The sequence below is a fragment of the Manacus vitellinus genome, unplaced genomic scaffold (genome assembly GCF_001715985.3).
Source record: "Manacus vitellinus isolate BGI_N305 unplaced genomic scaffold, ASM171598v3 scaffold_17_pilon, whole genome shotgun sequence".
NCBI classification, from domain to species: Eukaryota; Metazoa; Chordata; class Aves; order Passeriformes; family Pipridae; genus Manacus; species Manacus vitellinus.
In genome coordinates this window covers 9,033,383-9,056,897 of record NW_021939256.1, presented here as the reverse complement: position 1 = coordinate 9,056,897, position 23,515 = coordinate 9,033,383, and the positions used below count along the sequence as shown (strand labels likewise).

General features: G+C 39.1%; 1 protein-coding gene across 1 annotated transcript in view; it reads left to right on the top strand.

Moving 5' to 3' along the window:
* Positions 1 to 23,515, top strand: part of FHOD3 (formin homology 2 domain containing 3) — a 347,160-nt gene that overhangs the window by 178,608 nt on the left and 145,037 nt on the right. The window contains exon 6 of the mRNA XM_029958902.1: positions 9,710 to 9,804. Coding sequence (XP_029814762.1) covers positions 9,710 to 9,804 — 95 coding nt within the window. The remainder of the gene's footprint in view (positions 1 to 9,709; positions 9,805 to 23,515) is intronic.

Here is a 23,515-nt window from a genome sequence, read left to right as displayed (position 1 = left end):
AGAAGTGATGTCAAATACCAGTGGTAGAATTACTGTTTTTAGTGATTTTCATTCATCTTTTTTTTGTTGTTGTTCTTCAGGAATATAGTGTTAATCATTTTAGAGGTGCAGGCTTGTTGGGCAAATGCCACAATATATGAATTTTGTAGACTGGCTTTTGGCTTTTACCCAGCAGAATAACTTTATATGCCCATGAAAATCATTATGACTCTTTGTAAGCCTCTTGGCCAAACACTAATTTCAGTGTATTTAGTTACCATACCAGTTGCAGTGCTGTTATTCCAGGATGCCAGACTGAGACCATGTTTACCTGCCCAAGACTGCACCTTGGAGAGAAGTTGAGCTTAGAAAACATGAAACTGCTATCTTGGGAAACACTAGCACTCATGATCTGGTGGAAGGTATCCCTGTCCATGACAGGGAGATTAGAACTAGATGATCTTTAAGGTCCCTTCCAGCCCAAGCCATTCTCTGATTCTATGCTAGCTACAACATGTTACTAACAAGAAATCACTGATCAATGCTGGGCTTTACAAAGACTGTGCTGATGTCTGTGGAGCGGAGCAATGTTTGAAGTTTCAACTGGCACAGAAGTATGTCTTTTTTTTCCTTCTATTCCTCTAATAAGAGGAATAATATGTAAGAATATATTCCTCTAGTATTCCTCTAATAAGTGGAATACAATAATATTCCTCTAATAAGAGGAATTATATGAATATATGACTATTACATATTAGTATAGGAATATATTAATATATTCCTCTAATAAGAGGAATACACTAATGCTGGGAATTGTTGTGTTTCCTCTTTTTGCTTGCCTGAGAATCTTCCTTTTTATTTAGGAAGAATGTAAATATTATGTAAATATTTCTCAAGAGAAAGGGGGGAAAAAAGCTGACAGTAAGAATCTATCATTTGTTCACTTCAAAACCAACAAGTTTCATTCTGGAAGGTTTACTGTTGTACTGAGAAGAAATACTGTTGATGACTAAAAATGTCCAGGATATGAACACTTTTACCCTACCATATATCCTTTTTTGCTCTAATGTTAGTCCATTTGTTATATAGCCCAGTTGTGTCACACTTCTTTACTTTCCAGAGAGGGCAGGGACCTCAAGGCAGTGTGCTTTTTCCATACTCACTGTCAAAAGTGCCTGACTGCAATCAACAAAGATGTATATACTGATATATAATAGAAAAAAAAAATTGTTCCATGTACTCCCTCGGGGTTTCTCTGCCCCAGGTGCAAAAAACCACAGAGTCTGACAATCAAAATAAGCTGGTTTTTTACTGTGTCTTGATTGGATTTTCTTCCGAACACTTCTGACTCTGTGGTGTTTCCTAGTCCAAATGCTGAGTTCATTCTCAAATCTTAGCTTTTTGGCATGTAAAGCAGATGCTGGAATTCCAAACTGATGTGCTGTATGTAACTGATAATGATTGATAAAAGACAGCTTGCACCTGCAGGACCTTTCTTTGTGCAGGGTAAATAGGTGTCTGAGGAGTTCAAGAAGGGGAGCTGCAGAAATTATCTTTTACATTCTGCAAAGGTTAGTTTGTGTTTCCCTCTTTGTACCTTCAAAGTCAGGATTAGTATTGTTTACACAGACAGAAGGCTTATGTTCATGATGATTAATGGAGAAGGAAAGGCCTTGAAATCCATCACATCTAGCACATTGCCAGACTAAATTAGTCAGCTCCCAAAAAGAAGGGCTAAAGTATCACTTCTTAACTTGGGAGTCTCACTGAATTTCCCTACTTTAATCCTAAATTGAAATTACTTTTTTTTTTTCTGACTTCTAGCTTAGTATGTAGTTTTTGTTTCTTGACTGTGGATTAATCTTTGGTTTATATTCAATTTAATTCAATTTGAATATTATGAAAGGGACTGCATATATGATTGGAGACAGTAAAGACAGAGCCAGACTTCAGTTGTACATAATAAAAGGACAAGAGGCCTGACATGGACACTAACTGAAACACAGGAATTTGATTTAAACTTAAAAACCAAGTAAAAAAACCTGTGAGCGTGTCTGAGCACTGGCACATATTGCTCAGAGAAGTTGTGCAGTTTCCACCTCTGGAGCTAAATTCAACACCCAGCTGGACAGAGTCATAAACAACCTGTTCTGGATTTCCCTGGTTTGAGCAAGGGATTGGACTAGGCAGTCTCCAGAGGTGCCAGCCCACCTCATCCAGCCCGATTCAATTTTACTGTTGTTGTAAAGCACTTGGATGCCTAAACATGATAAATCCATTATGAAAAGTTTAAAATTCAAAGATGAGTCTTTTCTGAAATAGATGAGAAGAGATGCTTAATCCTTAAACAGATCTTAATTTCTGCCCTAAACCCAAAACACGTCTCATTTGCTGCAACATCAGTACTCAGTACAAGAAAATTTGGCAATCTTGCCATCATGTCCTCCTCCCTCAGAATTTAAGTTCTGAGGCCCAGTGGGGAAGTCTCATCAGAAGATCGTTTAAAACTCTAAATCTCAATTGTTAGGAAAAACATGTAACTTCATACACACATCGAAAGAACATTATTCAGTGTTACAGGCAATATTGATTCCATTAAGAAGCAGCTGCTTTAATTCAGCTCTATATATGCATGCATTATAATGTCGTCTTAATTAAGGGATAGTACCCATTCTCTTTTTACAAAGGAGTTTTGCTTCATGAAGCAGTGTGGGTGAATGGGCATCTTTGAAAGCCATCTAGTTAACCTTTTGCTTTCTTTTGTCTTTTTTCCCTTCTTCCACCTCCCTTCATTAATTCTTTCTTTTATCTTTTTTCTTTCTTTCCTTTTTTTTCATTATTCCGTGCTTCTAGTCAGCTTACAAAATAGCAGTTTAATACTGGGATAGACTTGCTCATTTATTAATAATGTATTTTAATTACATATTTCTTTTTCATGAGGAAATTTCTACCTATTGCTGTATAAGTTTTACCCAGCTTAATGTACATTGCTATGTTATTAATCTCGTAAAGCATACTTGAATATGGTGCATTTAAAGTGTGAATGCTGCAATATAAAATAATGATTAAAACAATTATGACTAATGCAAATCTTTATAATACTTAAAGTGCATATATGTAAGTCAGATTTCAGTTCATATAAAATGCCTTTCATCAGTTTAACTGCTGACATAGTCAAGTGAGAGTCTATTCTTTCTTTGCACTTGAGTAAATTTTAAGAAATAAATACTGGAAGAGGAGCAATTCTGATGTGCTTCCTTGGCTTTGATGGGGCACTGCCACAGCTGTTGCACAGCAGGTAGAAAGGACCATTTTTTGGTGAAACGTGAACTGATTAAAGGTGCTGTATCCCCTTTGATTTTGCTGTGTGCTGTTTTTTAAAGGCAGAAACACCAGAGTAAAAGGGTGGTAGAGGAAACATGGAGATGAGAAAATTCCTCTGTAAAAGGTTTCTGCAGTCCTGGACTTGCCATGTATTTATCATACCATGGGGCAGGGCTGCATTTCTCTTCACTTGAACCCTGGGGGCACTGAGATCCATTTGGAAGCAGGCATTAGGGAAGGAGATGTGTGTGTGTGTGAGATTGAAGTGGTAACTGCAGCCCTTCTAGTTAGGGAACCTCAAATTAGGGAGATGTGAAGGCACTGACCATGCTGGTACCTTTCCCTGAAACAGAGCTAAGGAGGAGACCTGCTACTCCCCCTCTGCCCCAAAACCACAGTCACAACCTGCTTTGAAATTAGGCCAATAAATGCTCTGTGTTTCCTACGCCTGCTTTGTTGCCAGGGTGTTATCAACGTCCAGCTTCTGAGGACCAAAAATGTGTTCTTTGTGGATGACTTCTGAGATCAGAACCTGCAGCACAAATAACTGTAAATGTTATCGAGGCTTCAAAACTTTGACATGATTTCCCAGACTCTTGCTTGATGGAAACTCTGCTCCAAGTCTGGAGCTGGCAGCCTGTTTCCCTTCATTTTCCTGTAGTAATCAGCAGTGAAAGCATTTCTTTTGCTAGCGGCCTCTGGGTCTCACCAAATCTAAAGTTATCATTAAAGACGGACAATTAAGTGCAACAGAATAATAATAATAACACATCTAAAGGTCTTTCCATTGTGCCAGAAGTATCAGAGTTATAAATCTTCTCCGGTATTTCCTTTAGGCTTTTGTGGATGGTGGAAATTGTTGCAAGGCTGTGCCATTTAAGAACCCAGTGTTGAGCATGGAGTTACATCGCAGGGCCAAAGTGTGCTGCAGAAGGGTGTATTGATTGCACAGGAGAGTGGCATATCCAGCCTTCCTGGTTTGTTTGACCTTGCCCAGTGTTGACCTCTGGATGGCAGCCTCCCCTAGTCTGGTATCCAGGGTAAAATTATGGTTGTCACTTCTTAAACTCATTTTTCGGCATTAGAAAACCAGATTATTTTTATTGTGTCTTTATAGATTTTCTGTTAAAGCAGATTGAGGGAATAATGAAGATTAAGTTTGATCTGGAAATGCACTGTCTCTGCAAAAGACTTGAACTTTACATAGCATTTCAAGTCTGAAACTAGCTTGCAGAAGCTTCTAAACTGCTTAAGACTAAAAGGTAGACTTTAAATAGTATTGGCTAGTATAAGAACTTCTGATGTACATTAGCAACATAATACATTTACATCTGTACAGAACTGCTTTGCAGCTTTGATTCATAACATTAGTTCTGCAATGTGGGGTTTTTTTGTGAGAAAGTTCAGTTCTTATTTAATACAAGTTCAGTACGTGGTTAATATGGGAGTTCTGAAAATTAGTTTCTTAGCATTTTTCAACCATGATGTGTATAATAATAGAAAGAACAAATAAGCAGAGGGTAAAAAGACAAGATTAAGAAAAGAGTTGGTATTTAAAGAAACTTTGATAAGAAACAAAATATTCATGCATTTGTGGCCAGGAACAAGATTATTTTTATCTTCCTGGATGACATTATAGATATCTTCAATAGGATTAAAGAAATGGGAATGGCTATATAAACAGCAGATTTTGCACTGAAGCTAAAACCAACCCATACAAATAGTAAGAGAGGAAAAAATAAAACCAACCCCCAAATGTACAAATTTGAGCTTGTTCTAGCCCTGTGGAATGAGTGTGAGTTATAAGGTTTGTCACAGTATTGCTTTGCCAGATCAGTTTCAGAAGTAGGGGAGTGTCCAGATAATTTGTTTTATCTGATGTCACCTCTCAGAAGCAAGGAGCTCTGCTGTGATTTTGTTAATTTTCAATTAGCTGGATGGTACAGAAGTTGTATTTAATAATGATTTATCATAAGGGAAAACACTCTATAATATCCTTGAATATTATGAGCTCCACTCTGAGGTATGCATGCAAGCACAGTGGGAATGTGCTACAAGCACAAGTAAAAGTTTCTAACATCCAGCATGTTGGGGCTGAGCTGAGTTGAAGATTTTGTGCTCAGGCCAGTCCCACTTGATAGCTAAGATCTTACCTCTCTCTAATGAGGAAACACAAAGAAAGAACTTTGAGGTATGGTTGTTTTTTTCGGAATTACCACCTAGTGCTTTGTAATAGTATATTAGGCAACTGTATTCGCTCCTTCCTGGGATCCCTCACTAGACATATATGGAATTTTTTCTCTTGATTGTGATGTTTATTTTGATGCAATATGCCTTCTTGGTGCCCAGGATAGCGAACACAAACTAGTAATCTGTTTTCAAATGAAGTGAATGCAATCACACAGACCTTTAACTTCTGATTGATGATGATAAGATTTTAGCTATCATTGAAAAGATGAGTTTTAGCAGCTGATTCTTCCCCATTAGTTTCATCACAGTTCTGTTTGTTGTGCACACCCACCTGTTGTTGTATGCAGCACATTAAATGCACCACAGCTGCTGGTTAAGAAGTGCCTGATGAACTTGGGCCAGAAGCTTCCTTGGGAGCTGAAACTTGTAGTAACAAGGTCTGCCTTTGGCCTGCTTCACCCTCTACCTTTGCTTATTCTGATGGAAACAAATACAATCGCAGGATGCATCCCTGCCATAATTCTTGACGTGATGCATGGGGGTTTGACTCTCAGGAAACTGTGAGAAAATAGTTTTTTTCTCATTCACCGATGTTGTTTTCTCTGAGCTATTCTTTTGTTAAAATGCAAAGCAAATAGAGCATACTGGAGAAGCAAGTGTGTGGGCAAGGAACAGCTTTGAAACTTTCACCACTCTGGGTGGGAAAACAGACTTTAATAGGTGATGTTCGTTTTGATGATGTTTTGTGCTAGAGCTTTTCGCCTTTGGTCCTGTTAACTTTATATAGGAAATATCCCAGGAGAGTATCGGTGCCAATACTGGCGTGTTTTTAGGGGCTTTCTTTAAACCTCATATTTCACAAAAATCTTTGAACTTTCTGGCTGGTCTATCCTGGTCTAGTCTAAGCCTTTCCTAAGAAATCCAACAATTTTCCACTTGAAAATAGCTATGGGTAAAGTCACACACTACTTTCACATAAGATTAAGTATTTGACAAGCGTAGTGGGAACAAAGAAATTCCAAATTAAGTCTGCTCCATATTTAAACCCCACTCTCCCAGCCCCTTATTGCACAATAGCAAAGTTTCCTAATGCAAGTAGGTTGTTGATATACTTCCAAAAAGAATTTCAGTTAGCTGAGGGATGGGATTAAATGGATTAAATAGCCTCCTCATTTTTTGGGGAAAGGAAAAAAAAAAAGTTTGATTAAAGGCACATACAAATGTGAATTTAAATTATTTTGGACTAGATTGGCCTTCCCAACTGCCTTGCAAATTAACCTACCCTTCCTTGACGGGGCCCTGCATGTTGACAGTGGGTGTGTGAGCATGCTGGGCATGTGGAGTGTGCACTTTTGCTGCAGCCATTTCGGCAGACTACGATCATGGGCTAGGAGGTGAGCTGTCAGTTGAGCAGAAAAGCTGCAAAGAATGTAAAACGGTGTAGAGTACTCTGTGGTCAGTCAGTCTCCATTTAGTGCTGAACTGTCGTGCCCTACTTAACCAGACCCGAGCCCTGGGAGGGCCCGAGGACCTCCAGCCCACCATCCTGCTCCTACACTGGTGTTTTTGGTGGTGTCTTCCATTTTGCCTCTGTGTTATGTGGTTACAGTGAAGGTATTAACCTTTTCTTTCTCAGCACAGACAGTTTATGTGGTATGAAAATCAACATCCTTTAGGTCTTCTTGTGGAATTCTTTTCCTAAGAATTTTTGGGGCATCAGCTTTGTACAAAGTACATGCAGATTCTCCCTATCTTACTCTACCTCATAATGAAAAGAGACTTCTCCTCAACCCTGCCTATCTTGTCTTTCATTTTTCTGACCCCTGAAGACAGGAAATAGCAGTATGAAGGTCCACACCAAAGTCTTGGCAGCAGCTGATAGCTTCATGTGTGGCAGATGATTACTGGTGATGTGACTTGTTTGTGGACAGCATGACTCCATAGCAAACCTGTTTTCATCTTGATCATTTCATGGCATCCTTTGTAATTCTTTGCCCTGTGAAACTTATTGGCCACTTGTTCAAGTAGAAGCTGTAGTGCTGTTTTTCTTGTGTTACTGATTTTTCATCAGTATCCTAAAAACCCATTATATTTCTGAAAAGATATGGGTACCACCATATACCTAGGGTAGCATCAATAACAAAACAAAACAAATAAAATAAAAATAAAGTGATGGGAGGGGTTGAAGGGAGCAAGGGGAGCAAGATTAGTGGTAGCAGATGAATATTTTCAGAAATCCCAACACATTTTTTTGGTTGTTTCTAAAGTCTACTAATTTGCCTTAACCTATTGCTATTATGAAGAGTCTCATCTAAGAGGCTGAAGACTACTGCGTGCCAGATCTCACTTAGGCATCCAGTCTAATTGGTCTTAAGTATAAGCAGTGGAGTTATTTTGTAATGTGTGCATGTTTTCCCTTTAAAAGCAGACTTCTTGCTGTCTTTGATTTCTACATTAGTTTGGAAAGCATGCGCCAAGAGTAAAATTTGTTTCACATTTGTTTCAGATTCAAATTAAATCCCTTCACCCCCCACCAAATAATTTGCAAGGGAAGAAAAAAAATGGTTTTGGTGACCTTATCATGACTGGATCTCATCCTGATCCAGTGCCAAATCTTTTTAGCATTGAAAGGAAGTAAAAACAAGAATTAAGAACTTTCTCTGATTACCGCTGGAATAGCAGCATTTCCTCTACCTGCAATGAAATACTTCAAAGCAGCCATTTATTCAGGCAACGTAATTTGTATCTCATTTTACTGACTGACTTACACCTTTTATTTTACCATAACACTTGGGCCTGTTTTGCTCCTACCTGGTTTTATTCACCTGAGAGACGCGTCTTCAGAGTGCTGTGAATGATTCCTTCCTGGAGAGGAGGAGCAGAGAGTGAGGGGCATACCCCAGTTGCAATGCAGCCTGCTGAAGGGATGTGTTACCTCTGTGCCGTAGCCCCCCCCTGCTGGCTTTTTCTCAATCCTCCTTGATCACGTAGTGTGACTTTGCTTCTCGTGTGATAGATTAGATAGAGAATATAAGTACCTAAAACTAATACGTCAGATTTTTAACTGTAAATCGACCAAATAGAGCAAAGAAAAAAGGAAGAGACAGTGAAAATGAATGTTAGCTGCTTAGCTGTACAGGTACTTAAGTGTCTTTGAAAATCTGCCCTGAGGGTAAACAATGCTGCACTATGCACAACCTGTGCAAAAGTTAGCAAACATTCAGAATGTGTTTGGGAGGTTAATCGTGTCATAACTTTCCTAACCCTGTGGGTTGGGTTTTTTCCTTTTTTTTTTTCCCCATTAAGCAGCATACTAGGGGCTCCTAAGGTTGTGCGTTAGGTAATTGAGTTGTTATGCCAATAGGCTGTGCTGAAAGGTGCTACATCAGTGATTTATTTTTCATCCCACTGTGCTTTTGATCCCCTGCTTTAAAGCAGATCTAACAGTGGAAACTTTTGAAGATCATAGATGAATTTTACTAATTCACTTTTTGTAATCCTTACAAAAAATGTCTGTCCTTATCAGTCAGAAAAGATTTAATAGCTGTTGTCTCTCGAAAGTCTCATATTATCAGGATTGCAAACTATGGAATTACTGTTACAAAGTATTTTAGTAGCATGTTGTGAAATTCTGCTGTAAATGCTTTAGAATAAATTAATAAAGATACTTCTTTGTTATAAACACACTTTGTTTTTTGTATTTTCTCGCTAAAATGTAAAACTCATTTTCCAGAGTGCACTGTGCAATGGTGAATATTTGATGTTTTTATTGGTGTTAATTGCCCAGCTTTAATTTCACATTATTGGAATTTGCTGAAACAGTCAACTGAAATATACTAATTCAAAACATTGTATGGTGCTGAAACAAATGGTAAAAGTCTTGGCTCACAATATATAAAGCATTATAGCTGATGGAACCATTGTGACACTAAGCAGTGTGTAGAGTACTGTTTGCAGATTTGGGGACCATAAAATGTGGCATCTTCTAGAATGGAACAGGTGGATGACATTCACACTTATATTGCCCAGATTAAGTCAGTAAAGTTAGTGCAGTTTCCCAAGATTTTGTCCAGCACAATCTTGCCCAATATATCTTTCATTAGTTGAGCTTTCCACATCTCTGGAAAACCCTGCTTATAAAATATTGCCAGCAGTGCTTAGAATTAAAAAAATTGCTCACAAGTTCTGACTATATTTTCTCTTTTCTTTACAACAGCTTTGGGCCAGATAATGCTCTATGTCGATGGCATGAATGGAGTAATAAATCATAATGAAACTATCCAATGGCTGTACACGCTCATTGGGTCAAAGGTAAGGCACTCTCCAAAATTCTCATTTTATATGGTTCTGGTGTTCTTTAAATGCATTTTATTTGTATTATGTATGCTTTTGGGGTATAAATGGACTGCGTGTTAGGTTCTAAAATATTACATAACACTCTTCATGGAAACCAGGTCACACTGAGCTGTTACGTCTCTTCTACTGTTTTTATATTCGTTTGTTGGCACATACTCTGCTCTTAAGAACAAAGATACCAAAGATGCCCTCATTACTCTCTGTGCTGCCATTGCACTTTACTGTGGAGAAGATTTTTTGGTCTCGTAGTTGCAGTTCCCAAGACATTCTTTGGAAGCACTTTTTGGGGTGTTTTTTTTCCCTTCTATACTATAAATTCAATTCATTTTCTACTCACCATTCTACACTGTTCAACTTTGCTGAGCACTGGGGTAGGACAATTCAGAGTGACTTCCTTCTTAGACTAGAATACGCTAGTCCAGTTAGAAGTTACCTACAACAATATCTAGTTCTAATGCCTGACCACTTTATGAAGGGCATTGTCCAAATGCCTCTTAGACACTGACAGGTTTGGGACATGGCCCACCTTTCTAGTAAGCCTGTTCAAGTGTTTGACCACCCTCTTGGTAAAGAAATTACTCCTAATGTCAAGTTTTCTTGTGCCTGAAGAGCCCTAGAAGGCAAAGTCTGGTACTTACCTACAGGGTATTCTTTGTTGGTCCCTATATATGAGACAAAAGCTGAAAGGCAGAATATATGCTGCTTGGGTTGGTCTTCTCCAATGGAATAGTGATTTATTTAGTGCACAATCCACCTTTAAGGCCATCTTTGCTAAAATTTGAAAAGGACGCAGAACACAGATGTGCCACCCTGAGGGGCCGTAGGGTAGGTAAATCACAAATTCACTGTTCTCCAGTCTGTTGGCTCTCCAGCTTTAGGAATTTTATTAAGGCCTGCCAGGGACTGCTGCTGCTCTTGACATGTAGACCTGTACATAGCTAGATCTGTATGACACAATAGCTGAAACACAGTATGGTAAAAACTCAAAAGTTGCTGTAATTGGTGGAGTTAAATCCATAGTTATAGTTACTAAGAGATTTCCAGGAATGTTTCCTCAAGTGTCTGAGTCACAGAAAGTTGCTGATGGATACTGTAGTGACATAGAAATGCTGCTGTTTTCCCCTTTTCCCCTGATAGCTTTCATAACTCAAGGAGAAAGAGCTTGATGTCCCAGGAGTCTTTTTTAACCATTGCAAATTTTTTTCTGCAATGTGCAAGCTTCACTGCTGCAGCAGATTATTAAGTCAAAGGACAGATGCTACAGTATTGAAAGAACTGATTTATCTTGGGTTGACATACCTATATTGGTAGATAAGTAACAGTAAGATAATTATGGTTATCAAATCCCAGGCTTGAAGGGCATGATTCATGACTAGGAGACGATGAGGAGAAACTTTTCCCCCATGTAAAATGTTCCGCTGTTGTCTGGGCATTATGCTGGGCTGTTTGTCCTCTTGAAACAGGGAATATTTGCCACACTTGGAAAAGCAGTGCAAGATGAGAGAGAAATGGTTTTCTTAGTATAGATCCTCATTTTCTGTGGAACAGATAAAAAAGCAAAAAAAAAGAAAAATACTTATGATTATTTTAGTTCTCTAATGCACATAATGGGAGTGGGATGGAAGAGAAACATGACTGTATTGCTGCCTTGCATATTAAATTCTGTCTAGATTTTCTTGCCCCGAATACTTCAGCTCTTGCGTCCTTAAGCTCCTTTCTCCCTCCCCCATCAGTAGCACGAATGATTATCTCCATGTCCTGGCTCAGCGCCTGCAGCTGAGGAATGCAGGCAATGTGCTTTGAATAGTTTGGTTTCAGGTAGCATCAAAGTTGCTTTTTCATTATTCTTCGACTGTCTTGGGAAGAGATCTAAGTCCCTGTCTGTGTGCCAGAAGTTAACCAAAGGTATGGTAGGCTTACTGTCAGAGTGTGGTGGGACAGCTGCTTTATGCACTTAAAGGCGGTTTTGACTTTCTGTGAAAAATGAACCCCTGGAATTTGCAATGCACCTACAGTCTAATTTGCAGCCCTGCTATGCTGGTGCCTTCTCCACAGCAAAGATGATGAAAAACACATTAACATTGCTGAACAAAAAAGGAATAGTGAAATTGCCAATTAAGTCTTGGGACAAATCCCCCTAATAGGATTCAGAAGGAATATAGTTATTCATCTACCACAGCTGCAACACATGGTTTCTTGCTTCTCAAAAGCTCTGACCAGGTTTAATATGCTTAGCAGTGGAGGTTATTGAATCTGTTCCACAGATATTTTTTACTTTTTTTTAATCAAATTCTGTAATGGTTTTGACCCTTCCCTGTTGCTTGCTCTGCTCTATTTGCATAGGGCTGCTGACTCTGTCACCCTTGCTCACTTTGAGTAGTGTATTATTTTACGTGCTGGTCCACTGCAGCACACAGGTTCAGCAGAGGACCTTATGGTCTGGCATGCTCAGAACTGAAACAGCTATAATTTTGGTACCCAGCTCCAAGATCACTTTATGCACCTAGCAATACTTTTGTATAGGGCACAAAAAGAACCATTTGTTGCAGATTGGTATTATGTAGGTGCTAGATTGGAAGTTTGATGGTGGCAGTACCATTCTTCTACGATACTATTAGAAGAGAAGAGCATTATTGGCACATCTCAGACTCTTAGGGCCACTGCTGGTCCTTTGCAAGATGCATCCAAGTATATGTGACCATACCAATGTCTGCCAGTGGGCTTTCACAGGCTGGCTGTAGACTGCTTTCTGATCATCAGTGGTTGATACATACCTGGCATAAAACATTGACAGTATAATCCCAATTTAAATGTACATTACTACCATTTTATCATTAATTATATAGGTAGCAATTCATTGGTCTTTCCCTGTTCAACAAAGTGTTCAAGTATGTACTTAATTTTGGATGTATGGTTACATGCTGTTGGCTTCCAGATAACTGAGGTCAGTAGTGTACTGCTGTAGGCATGCAAAAGAGGGCTATGATAGGGCCAAGGCTGTAACCATCTTATATAAGCTAGAAGTTATGTAAATAGGAAATATCTGTGTCAACCAAGTTTTCTTTTAGCATTTGTTGCTCTCATAGGACATTCATGCAAGAGAGTTTCTTTTTTAGAAGACAAAACCAGGAGTCAGTGAATGCTAGTTAAAAGTGCTTTCAGAATTGCTCCTTAATTTTTATCTCTTTTTTAAAGCAGGTAAACTAGCCTGTCAAGGATGATACCTTAACTGACCATGTGCTGTAGCATATGTAGGGTCTTTCAACCTCAGTGTCTGGGAAATGGTATTTCACCACTTTCTCAGTGTTTCTGCCAGCTACAAATTACTACTTCTGAAGTTGGAATTAAGGTTTTGTGTTGTATTGCAAATATATTTAGACTGGTTGTAAATGAACATGAGGCATTTGTCTGTGCTGGCAGCTGACACTGGAGCTCTCAGGTGGATCACCTGCAGCTAAATAGCTGTTTCAAAATTTCCCTTACCCAAAACAATGGACATCAAGTTGAAGATGTATATGTATTAAGCCATATTAAGTCCTTAAAATGTATTTTTCATCTTTTATTATGTATGAGGTAATATATATGTTAACCTTCATATTTTGGTAATCCCTCTGACCTAGTAATAGAAAGTGGACAATACAGTACCTTAACCTCTCCAGGACTAGCTACTGACTGTTTACAAAAAGTACATTTATGAACCAAATATCTTGGAAAAAACCCAGGTGTTTAAATCTTCCTCTAGAGAAGCAAACGTTCCTTTGCATCACAAACCCATAGGCTTTTGCCGATTCACCTTGGTCTTCAAAGGCACATCTAAGGCATTCAGTAGCCTCAAACCTGAGTCTAGTTTCACCTTTTCTTTCCCCCTGTTTCTGACTGCTACTGATAATGGTTATTTTTTCCCATTTGATGATCCAGGCTGTTCTAATTTCCCCCAAGGGAGCTAAAGCCCCTTTTTGGCATTGTTTTCAGTGGAAAATAATCCATTTTCAAAGTGGCGCTGGGTAACCTCAGAAGACAGGGTGGAATGCTGGGCCCAAGCTGATACAACGAGCTTGATTAAAGATTCCTATCTCACATCTTGTTTTAATTTTTTTTTCTACTTTGCTTCTGTCTGGGTCCTAGATTGCAATGTTAACTACAAACTTAAACCAGCAAGTTGTTCCCTGTGTGAATCTTTTGCTTCCCTTGGTATTAAAAGAATGACTTTTCAAATTTTTAAAAATGTTATTCAATCAAAAAGAAGCAAAAACCCCTCCTATTTCAAAGCAAAAGAAAAAAAAACACATTCAAACAGGACATAGTTATAGTGGGTGAATATGTTGATTTCAAAAGGAAAGTCATACAATCACAGAACTATGGAATGGTTTGCACTGGGAGGGTTCTTAAAGATCATCTAGTTCTAGACCCCCCTGCCACAGGCAGGAGTACCTTCCATTAGACCAGGTTGCTTAGAGCCCCATCAACCTGGTTTTGAACAAGTCCATTAGGGGCTGCTTTTCCTCCATGGTGCCAGTGGAGGATTAAAACATATGCATGGTTACTAAGTCATTTAATGAGAATTTTGAGAGGAATAATAGTCTTGTTCACAAAAAACTCCGTTTTTGTTGTTGTTGTTTATAAATGAATAATTTAAGGTATGTAGAGGTAAATACTCAGTTGAAAAGCTTGATTAGATTAGTCTCCATTTCACAAGCTGTTTATGCCCATGCTCAACTAAGTCATAAGTGAAGCCGAGAATACCATGTAACTTGATTCTGTTCTTTTCCTTGGGAAATTTCTCACCCAGTCTTATACAAATGGATTATCAAGTGGTCTCCAAATAAATATCAAAAACTGGTTTGTAGCCATGGAGAAAGTTACAAATCAAAGGGGCTTAGCAGATACAAATAGTACTAAAATAGTGACGTTAGTAGTACAAAAGCCCAAAGTACGTTGAATGAAACCACTGCCGACCTGGATGGTATACCCTATTGTTGAGAGTCTTGGAAATACAAGTATTTGCATCTCATTCATTTCTCTGGCCATATATTTTGAAAAATAATTGTGGGTATGGATGGTTTATTCTGAACTAACATTGCCTGGATGATACAAATGAATATAAATAGGAATATGCCTGAGCAAGAGGCTGTGCTGTAGAAGTGTCCTGCACTTTATTCTTAACATGTTTAGAAGGTGATCTAGAAAAGCTGGCCAGCTAAAAGTATTAAGAATCCAGGAAAAATCACACCGTTTGGGGACCTACTGTGGTTAATTTTGCATGTTCTCTTCTTCTCAGTCTCCTGTCTTAATGGTTAACAAACTCCCCTGCAACCTCCGACAAATGAGACTCCACATACAACCAAAACACAAGTTATGCTATCTAGATTGCATCACTTCTCTTACCTCCAGCCACAACTCTGATCAGCCTATAGTTTTGTTCTGTTTTTAGGTCTAGCCCAGGTAAAAATATCAGTTAGGTGGCAGTCCTACAGGCTTTCAGGCTTTCAGGAATGGTTCAGAGCAAAACTAATATCGCCCCTCAAGCCCTAAAATCATTACAATCTCACCCATGGGCTGCCCTATGCGTGAGATCTTGAGCTGTGGTGAACAGGTTTAGCTGCTTTGAGTTCAGTGAAACTCTGAACATTCATGTCAACTTAGCAGCTGGCTCTTAAATTTAACCTACTATGCATTTGCCAATGAACTATTGTTATGAAAATGATTGTGTGAGGGAGAAACAAAATCCTAGATTTATAGGAATTTTCCTATTTCCTGCCTCTCAAGGACTTGAGGCGATGCTCACCCAGGTTGCCAGAGCGCTTTCCTCCTCTTTCACTGAGAAACTATATCAGCACTGTTGCATGAACAGTTTATTTTGAACTGTGTTTAACTAATGCTTTGAAGATAAGGATCAGGATGTTGCAATAAACTTGGAATAGGATACACTAGCCAGTGCAGACTGTGTTAGGCGTCTGCTTTGGTCTTTCCGACTCAGCAGGCAGACTGCTATGAATGCTGCTGCTCCTTACCAATCATCTTTGTAGGTAGGTTTCAAAGTCCTTCCATCAAACATGAGAGTTTACAGTAGTCGAGTCTGTGAGATACTGAAATGGTTAATAGATTAGACATTGTTAGGATCACCAAAAAAGACTTTTGTCCACTGTAGCAAACTGCAAAGAAATAGCTGTTCATCTACCAAAACCCACCCCTTCCTGAATATATCTACTAGTTTGGACTGCAAAAGGACGTTGAGATAAGATAAGGTGGTAGTATTGTCCAACTATCCCAGGTCAGAGGAGAAGACTGTGTCCCAAATTTAAGAGATTGAACTGCTCACGTTCAACCACCTGCAGTAACCTCCTGGATGCTGTAAGAAACTGGTGCTAATGGCTCAAACATTTGGATGGCTGCTTTGCTAGTGATGCACAGAGTGGCCTCTCAGGTGCAGAAGGGCATATATACCTGAAGCTACAAACTGGACTTCCAGATAAGGAAAAAGGCTGATAAGAGGCAAAGTCCTCCCTTACATGATTGCTCTGCTGTTAAAACCCCTCCAGGGAGCATTGAAGATGTTCACATCTGGCCTGAGCTATTCATCTCGGATGATGGACCATAATAGACCATGATTGATTCAACTAGCTGATGTAAGAGGCAGCTGCAACATCTTAGAAGATGTCAAAGACTCATGAAGTGTCCCATGATCCAGTATTCCATCATCCAGGGGAGCTACAGATGCGTTTCCACCCAGCTTCTGCACAATATAAACCCCAAGAAACGGGAGTTTTGTAGACTCTTTCCCCCCACCACTCAACAGATACAGTCTGAAACCACCAAGAAGACCAGAAGAAGGGGACCAATGGGGTGTTTTCAGAATCTGTGGAAGGGTGATATCTTTTTTCTACTTAATCTGCTACTCTCCTTCTCTCCCCCTACTCCCACCTCTTTCACTTATCTCTTTCTCCTTCCTTGAACCCCTCATTTACTGTTAAATAGAATCTATACTATTGACTTCAGCACGTGGTCTCATTTACACTTATTTCAGGCAGAGGCATCTGTCTAATAATTTTAATAATTGGATCGTATCAGAGTCCTGCAGCAGTAAATATTCCCGTAGCTCCATCTGTTGCATTCACTTCTGAGTATTTTGGAGGGATAAGTACACATTTTTCTGTGTTCAAAATGAACTCTTGTAGATTAAGGAGATACTAGAAAACACAGTTCCCCCACATCACATCAGAGATCTGATTTCAACTCTTTTCAAGTGGAGAATGAGAAAATGTAATGATTAACTGCCAACAACGTGGCAAGTGTTCAGACCCAACTTTTCACTCAGTTTCATCTGTTTAAATCTGTATGAGAAAGTGTCAGGTTAGCAATGACTGAAATATGTCCAAGTATTACCAAAAAATACCATGCATCTATGCAGATGTACAAATTTCTTGTTGCAAAGGAAAGGCTTGAAAAAAGAAAAAGGCAAGTGTTATACTAGAATTAAATGAGCTGAAAAACTGAAAACCAACCTAAAAGTCAGTGCTAGTTTTTAGAATTGCCTTGGTCTCTCTCACTACAGTAGTTCAGTGTCGCAGCAAAGGGCTGTGCTTCACAACCTAGGTGTTAATATTTGATATTAGCTACTAGTGTTTTCTGACAAGCATTTATCACTATACGCTACAATATTTATTCTGTGACAAACATAGTTTAATTAATTCATAGGATGTGGGTAGGATGCTTTTATTAATCACTTGATTTTTCTCACTGTTAATAGTGAACTTTGTAACTTTGTTACCGAGTTGCTTCTTCCTCTGACCTCTATTTGGATGATTCTTGAATTGCTATTAAAGATTTTTGAGAACCATACAGTTAGTGTAGATCCTTTTTACAAGATTTTGCAGAAACACAAGTACAGTTTGCAAGGAAACAACAGTAGAAATTCCACAAAAAGTCTGTTTAAATGTTTGTTTGTGAAAGGATCTCATACTTCTCTAAAAGTATGAACTGAATCTACTGTGTACTCTGTGGCTGCTGTTTTGAGGCATGTAGGTTCCATCTTTTTCTGCAGAGCTGTGCTGCTTAATCTTCTCTCTGAATTATTTTTCTGAATGTCCTCTTTCTGGAAATTCTTGAGGCAGAAACTAAATTAGTATATACTTCACTGCCTTTGTCTTTCCTCTTAAATTCATCTTAATTTTCTTCTTAAATTAGTGTCTGTTCTCGTTCCCATACATATATTGCAGTAGTGGAATTCTGCCTGCAGGGAAGAAGGTGGTATCCAACATTTTTTGCAGCATCATGTAAACCAGATCCGAGACAGTTCAGCCAACACAGCAGTTAATATACTAGTGTTTTGCTTGTAGCTTAGCCTGGAAGAATGGCCCAGCTAGGGAGGGAGTCTGTACATTGGGAGACCCAGGCTGAATCCAGCTCCCAGGCACATTCTTGAATCAGTTTTCAAATCCCTTTTTGCCATGGTCCCTCATCTGGAAAATTGGTATTTGGATTTTAGAGCCCTGGGGGAAGAACATAAGGGAGTGGAAGGACAGATTATATGTGTTGAAGACAGATACGTAGGTGAAAGTTGAACTTAATACTAATTGTTACCATATCTGTTCTTCTGGCATCACTCATTCTTTTACTTAGATATAGTTGTTCTTTAAAGCAACAACTACTAGCTGAAGATACTCAGATAACAGGAAAAAATATGCTGTATCAAAACTGTAAACTACCAAAACATACATGATGGCTTTATATTCAGCATGTACTGCACCCCAAGAACCTCTGAGTTGCAGCCAGCTCAGGTCCCACACCAGGTTATTGCCCAGAACTATCGAGGCTAACTCACAGATTTTATGTTGGTCTCCTCAGTTACAGGACTAGTCCCTACTAAGGAAGAGTTTCTGGTAAGATATGTGGATCTTAACTACTTTTCATAAGATCAAAAGGAAGGTTGTCTGATAGGCTTTTTTTCTTCTTTCTTTCTTTTTTTTTCTTTTTTTTTAATCCACAGTCTTCTAGTAGTGGTTTATACCATACAAAGTCTTTTCAGAATAATTTCCAGCATACCAGCAGGTTCTCTAGCTGGTTCCCATGATACACTGAAATGAGTCGCATCTGGGCATGCTGTGTACTCTCTTTCCATATTCTGATCCTCTTTGATCACAGCAATTGAACATGGAGTTCAGATGCTTCCTGGTTTGCCCCCCTCTATCTCTCCACTATTTTCCTTTTTGAAGGCCACATCAATAAAAAACAAGAATGTGGTGTTCAATATAAAAAATACTGTTAATACCTCAGCCAGCATGGAATTTCTGTAGATTGGTCCCTTTTATTTTTGAATTTCCTCTTCTTATTAGAAGACACAGAACTGTAGCAAATGTATGCTTTGTCTTTTCCAGCAAAGTATAACTGCTGCCTTCTTTAGCTTAGTAATAAAACAACCCCTCAGAAGCCATTTTTTCTACACTGCACTTTAAATGTCACTGTGTGGTTGTCTAAGCATCTTATTGTCATGATTTTGGAGGGAAATGTAACCCTTCACTAACTTGCAGTTTGAATGCTTCCACTTCCCCAGTGAAGTCTTGCATATGACAGGCTTTTTTGCAGAATGTAAATGGAAAGAGCGAAGGGGGAAAAGAGACCCCCAGAGGTATTAATATATGGAATTACCTCAAAACTGTTAATTCCGTGGGAATTGTGTTTCACTTCGTTGTGTTTTCCTTTAAATAGAGAGGATAGAATTCCACTTCTTATTTTTTACTCCTCTGTGTCACTACCACTCTCTGTGGTTTGCAGTGCTTTGTGATCAGGTAATTTTTTTTTTGTATTTCTCACTACAATCTAGCTTCCCCATCTACACATTCTTCCCATGTTAGGTGTCTGTTGGACCACTCTTCCATGCTCAGGGGAACTGTAAACTCTCTGTAGTAAGGATTCTTCATGACTGTAGGGGTAAAGATGTGATAGACAACCTGAATGTAGGTTTGCTTCCAGATCCGCACTGTCTGGCGATTTGCTCAGATGAACCTCTGTACTAATCTGGATCTGATAGTAGGATTTGTGGCAAACTTCCTTAGAATCGTGACATACTTCAGTTCTTGTCACTGGCCTGCAGAATCTTCCCTTCTTGTTTCCTTGTCATCCCCTTCTGACGTGAGGATGCAACATGAATGCTCAAGTTCAGTTTCTGGCAGTGTAAGATCATGCATAGCAGAGCATCAAACAGAAAATGTCAACTCACTACATAGAAATTGAAGTCTGTGTTAAAGACAATAGCCTTGACATTTACTAGGGTGGCTTTTGTATAGGAACAGCAAGGGTTCCTCTGAACCTTTGAGTGTCCCAAGGCGTTGGACCATGGGACAGGATCTGAAAACAGAGCACAAGATTTTCCTGATGTCATCAGCCGATGTAGTATTACTGCAATTACTCATCTTGGGGGTTGTTTTGTTTTTCTTCCCTTTTGCTCAGAAGGGTGGGTTAGGATTATTCGTCATCTTTGGCTAAACAACCGTGAAGTTATGTGGAACAGATGGACATCACCAGACTTACTTTACCTACAGGTCTGAATAGCTCAATCCCAGTCTGCACCATTTATGATACTATGAATGTTAAAGCACTGATAGCATCCCACCGCTTGAGTTATTGGTTAGTTCCAGAACAAAAATGAAGCCTAAAAAAGTATCCTACCCATTACCTCCCTTTTTAGAGGGTTGCCTTCTAAAGTTTTTGCAGTAGTTTGCCTTTCCTCATAGAATTGAGTTGCAATCTGAGAGGAAAAAATGGAGATATTTCATTCATTGGACCTTCAGGGAGTTTTAGTCTTACTCTTTCCTTTGAAACCATGCTTTTAATTTGTGTATCTTATTTAATTTTAAGTCCCTTTTGTCAATAAAAATAGTTTGTTTAAAAGTTCTGTATCTTTAAAACCAAAGGAAAATGAAAATTTGGAGGATTTTAGAGTAGATATTAATCTCTTCTGCCTTCATCTGAGGTTCCTGCTTTCCTGCATGGGTCTGGATGCATGCAGATGAACACTGATATACTCATTTTCTCTGACTGTTCTGGAGATGCAGCATCCTTAGTGGTGGCCACTGCATGCCTACAGCAAGTGAAGAACAAGAAAAGAGACCTAACAGGACACGTCCTGTACAGTCATGATACAAAAAACACTGAAGCTCTTCTCATGTAGAAGGAAAAAAATGTCAGTGATGGGAATGAAAAACAACAAGCTGATTTTTCTGCCTTAGAAAATCCCACAGCACCACCTAGCAGTCATAGATGGATATGAATAAACAGCCTGAGGACAGGACTGGAGCAAAATGCTCCTGGGAGAATACAATGTTGAGCATGACTGCATGCCTTAAAACACTTATTCCATCTAATACCTAGCACAGGTCATTGATACAAGCTGAGCTGTGCTGTCCTTCCCTTGGGCATTTTTATGGATATTTCACAGAATCACAGAATATTCTGAGTTGGAAGGGAGCCACGAGAATCATCGAGTCCAACCCTTAGCCCTGCACAGGACCATCCCCAAGAATGACATCATGTGTCTGAAAGTGTCATCTCAATGCTTCTTGAACTCGTCAGGCTTGGTGCTGTGACCGCTGCCCTGGGGAGCCTGTTCCAGTGACCAACCACCCTCTGGGTGTAGCACCTTTTTGTCATATCCAACCTAAACGTCCCCTTCAGGCCATTCCTTCAGGTCCTGTTACTGGTCACCACGGAGAAGAGATCAGTGTCTGCCCCTCTGCTTTCCCTCACGAGGAAATGGTAGACTGTGATGAGGTCTCCCCTCAGTCTTCTCTCATACAGCTAATCAATCTCTCTGCATATCTAAAGAAGTACATCTTGAATTTTGGGGTATTTTTGGTAATCTGAATTTGTGCTTTTTAACCCCGAGTATTTTTTTAACACACTAGCTTAATCGGAGTGATGGCATTAGTTATCGTGCAGTTTATGTTTTTGTCTGCATTAGTCCAAGGTGCTGGGGAGAAATTACCCAGCCACCTGCTGAAGAATACTGCCAGAGCAGGGATTTTGAGGAGGCCAGCAAACACATCCTCATCTCACTCCTGTGGCTGGGGAAGACGTATTATAAAATAGTTAAGCTGCAGCTGCTGGCTGTCTCTGTTTTTAAAAGTAGTTGTTTTACATGTTTGTTTTTCTAGGGGGCCCAGAACATGAGCTTGCTTTTGGGCTGCAAATGTGAAGTATTAATTTGTGAATCTATGTGCAGCCTATTGTCTCTACTTTGTTATTGGTTAAGTTTTTTCATCTCTATGCCTCTATACCTTTTAGCCTTCACCCTGCCATCCTAAGCAGGTGGAAATGAAAGGTTCTGTCAATACCCACTTGTGGGATGCTGTCTAGGAGCTTGAAGGAAAGCTGCAATTCAAGGTGCAATTTCAGAGCAGGAGCTATAGTTGGTTATGCAGAACCAGGGCAGCACTGGGCCTCCTATGGATTGTGCTGTGGATTAGAACAAATATGACTCAGTAATAGAGAGAAGTAGTAGGACTTTCAGCTTGCAAAGATTTTTAGTTTGGCCTTACACATATAGACAGATCAGGTTTACAACTCAGTGGAAGTACAGAGAGATCTCTGGCAGCAAGACTGAAATCCAGTCCCTTCCAGGCTCTGATATCTTATTTTCCTGGTTTAAATGTGTGACTGACTATCAAGATTCTTAATTTTCTCTGTAGCATTGACAAAAGTGTTGTTGTTGTTGTTGTTATTGTTTTTATTATTCGTAGTCAAGAACTATACAACTAAATCCATAGTGGATATCTAAAATAATTCTTTCAGATATTCTGAGACATTTTACTTTTGTGAAAGGAAATGTGTCCGTGCAGGAACTTGAGGGGTGAGAGGGCAACCACCAAAAAAACCCAGCTTTTTTTTCTGATGTTTTCATGATCACTGTGGTAATATCTTTCATCCCATTCACACAGTTGCTCCATGATACTTCTCATCTCTTTTATGGGACTCTTTAGATGATTAAGGAAATGTTCCTTGTTAAGTGCTGTGAGAGCCTACCATGAAACACTAAAAGCAAGTAAAATAACACCAAAAGTAAGGGTTCAGTGTGATTTTTAGTACTCTCAGTAAAGTCATCTCTTCAAAAATTGTACTCTACTGAGTTAAAAGGGTCAAATTTCAACTACGTTTACTTTTGGCTAAATCTATAGGACCTATTCCCATCAGACATTACACAGCTACTGCAGTGCATTTCACTTGAGCTTTCTGGGATACAAAGGATCATGTTCTGCAGCAGTTTATTTTACTGCTTCTGTGAACTGCTGTCCCTCTTTAGGGCATCAGTGTATTTACTGATTTTGCCTGCAGTTACTCTTGACTTCAGAAGAAAGTGGAAGAACTCTGTTGTGGTTACTTCACGAAAAAGAAAGGGTTGTTTTGGGTTTTTTTTCCATTTACTCTCTCTCCCTCTTTATGCTGTACTGCTCCCAAACAACTGAAACAACAGCCCAAAATTGACCTATAATGCAAGTCAAATCACTACTGATTATGATCTCATGCTTCTGTGGGTTCAGCTCTTTGAATGACCATGGCAATTATTTGGCTAAAAACTATACAAGTCCCAGATGCTGAATAATTCTTAAATACTGCATCTCAAATATGTTTCATTCTGACAAAACAAAACTGAAATATACATTAAATAATGCCA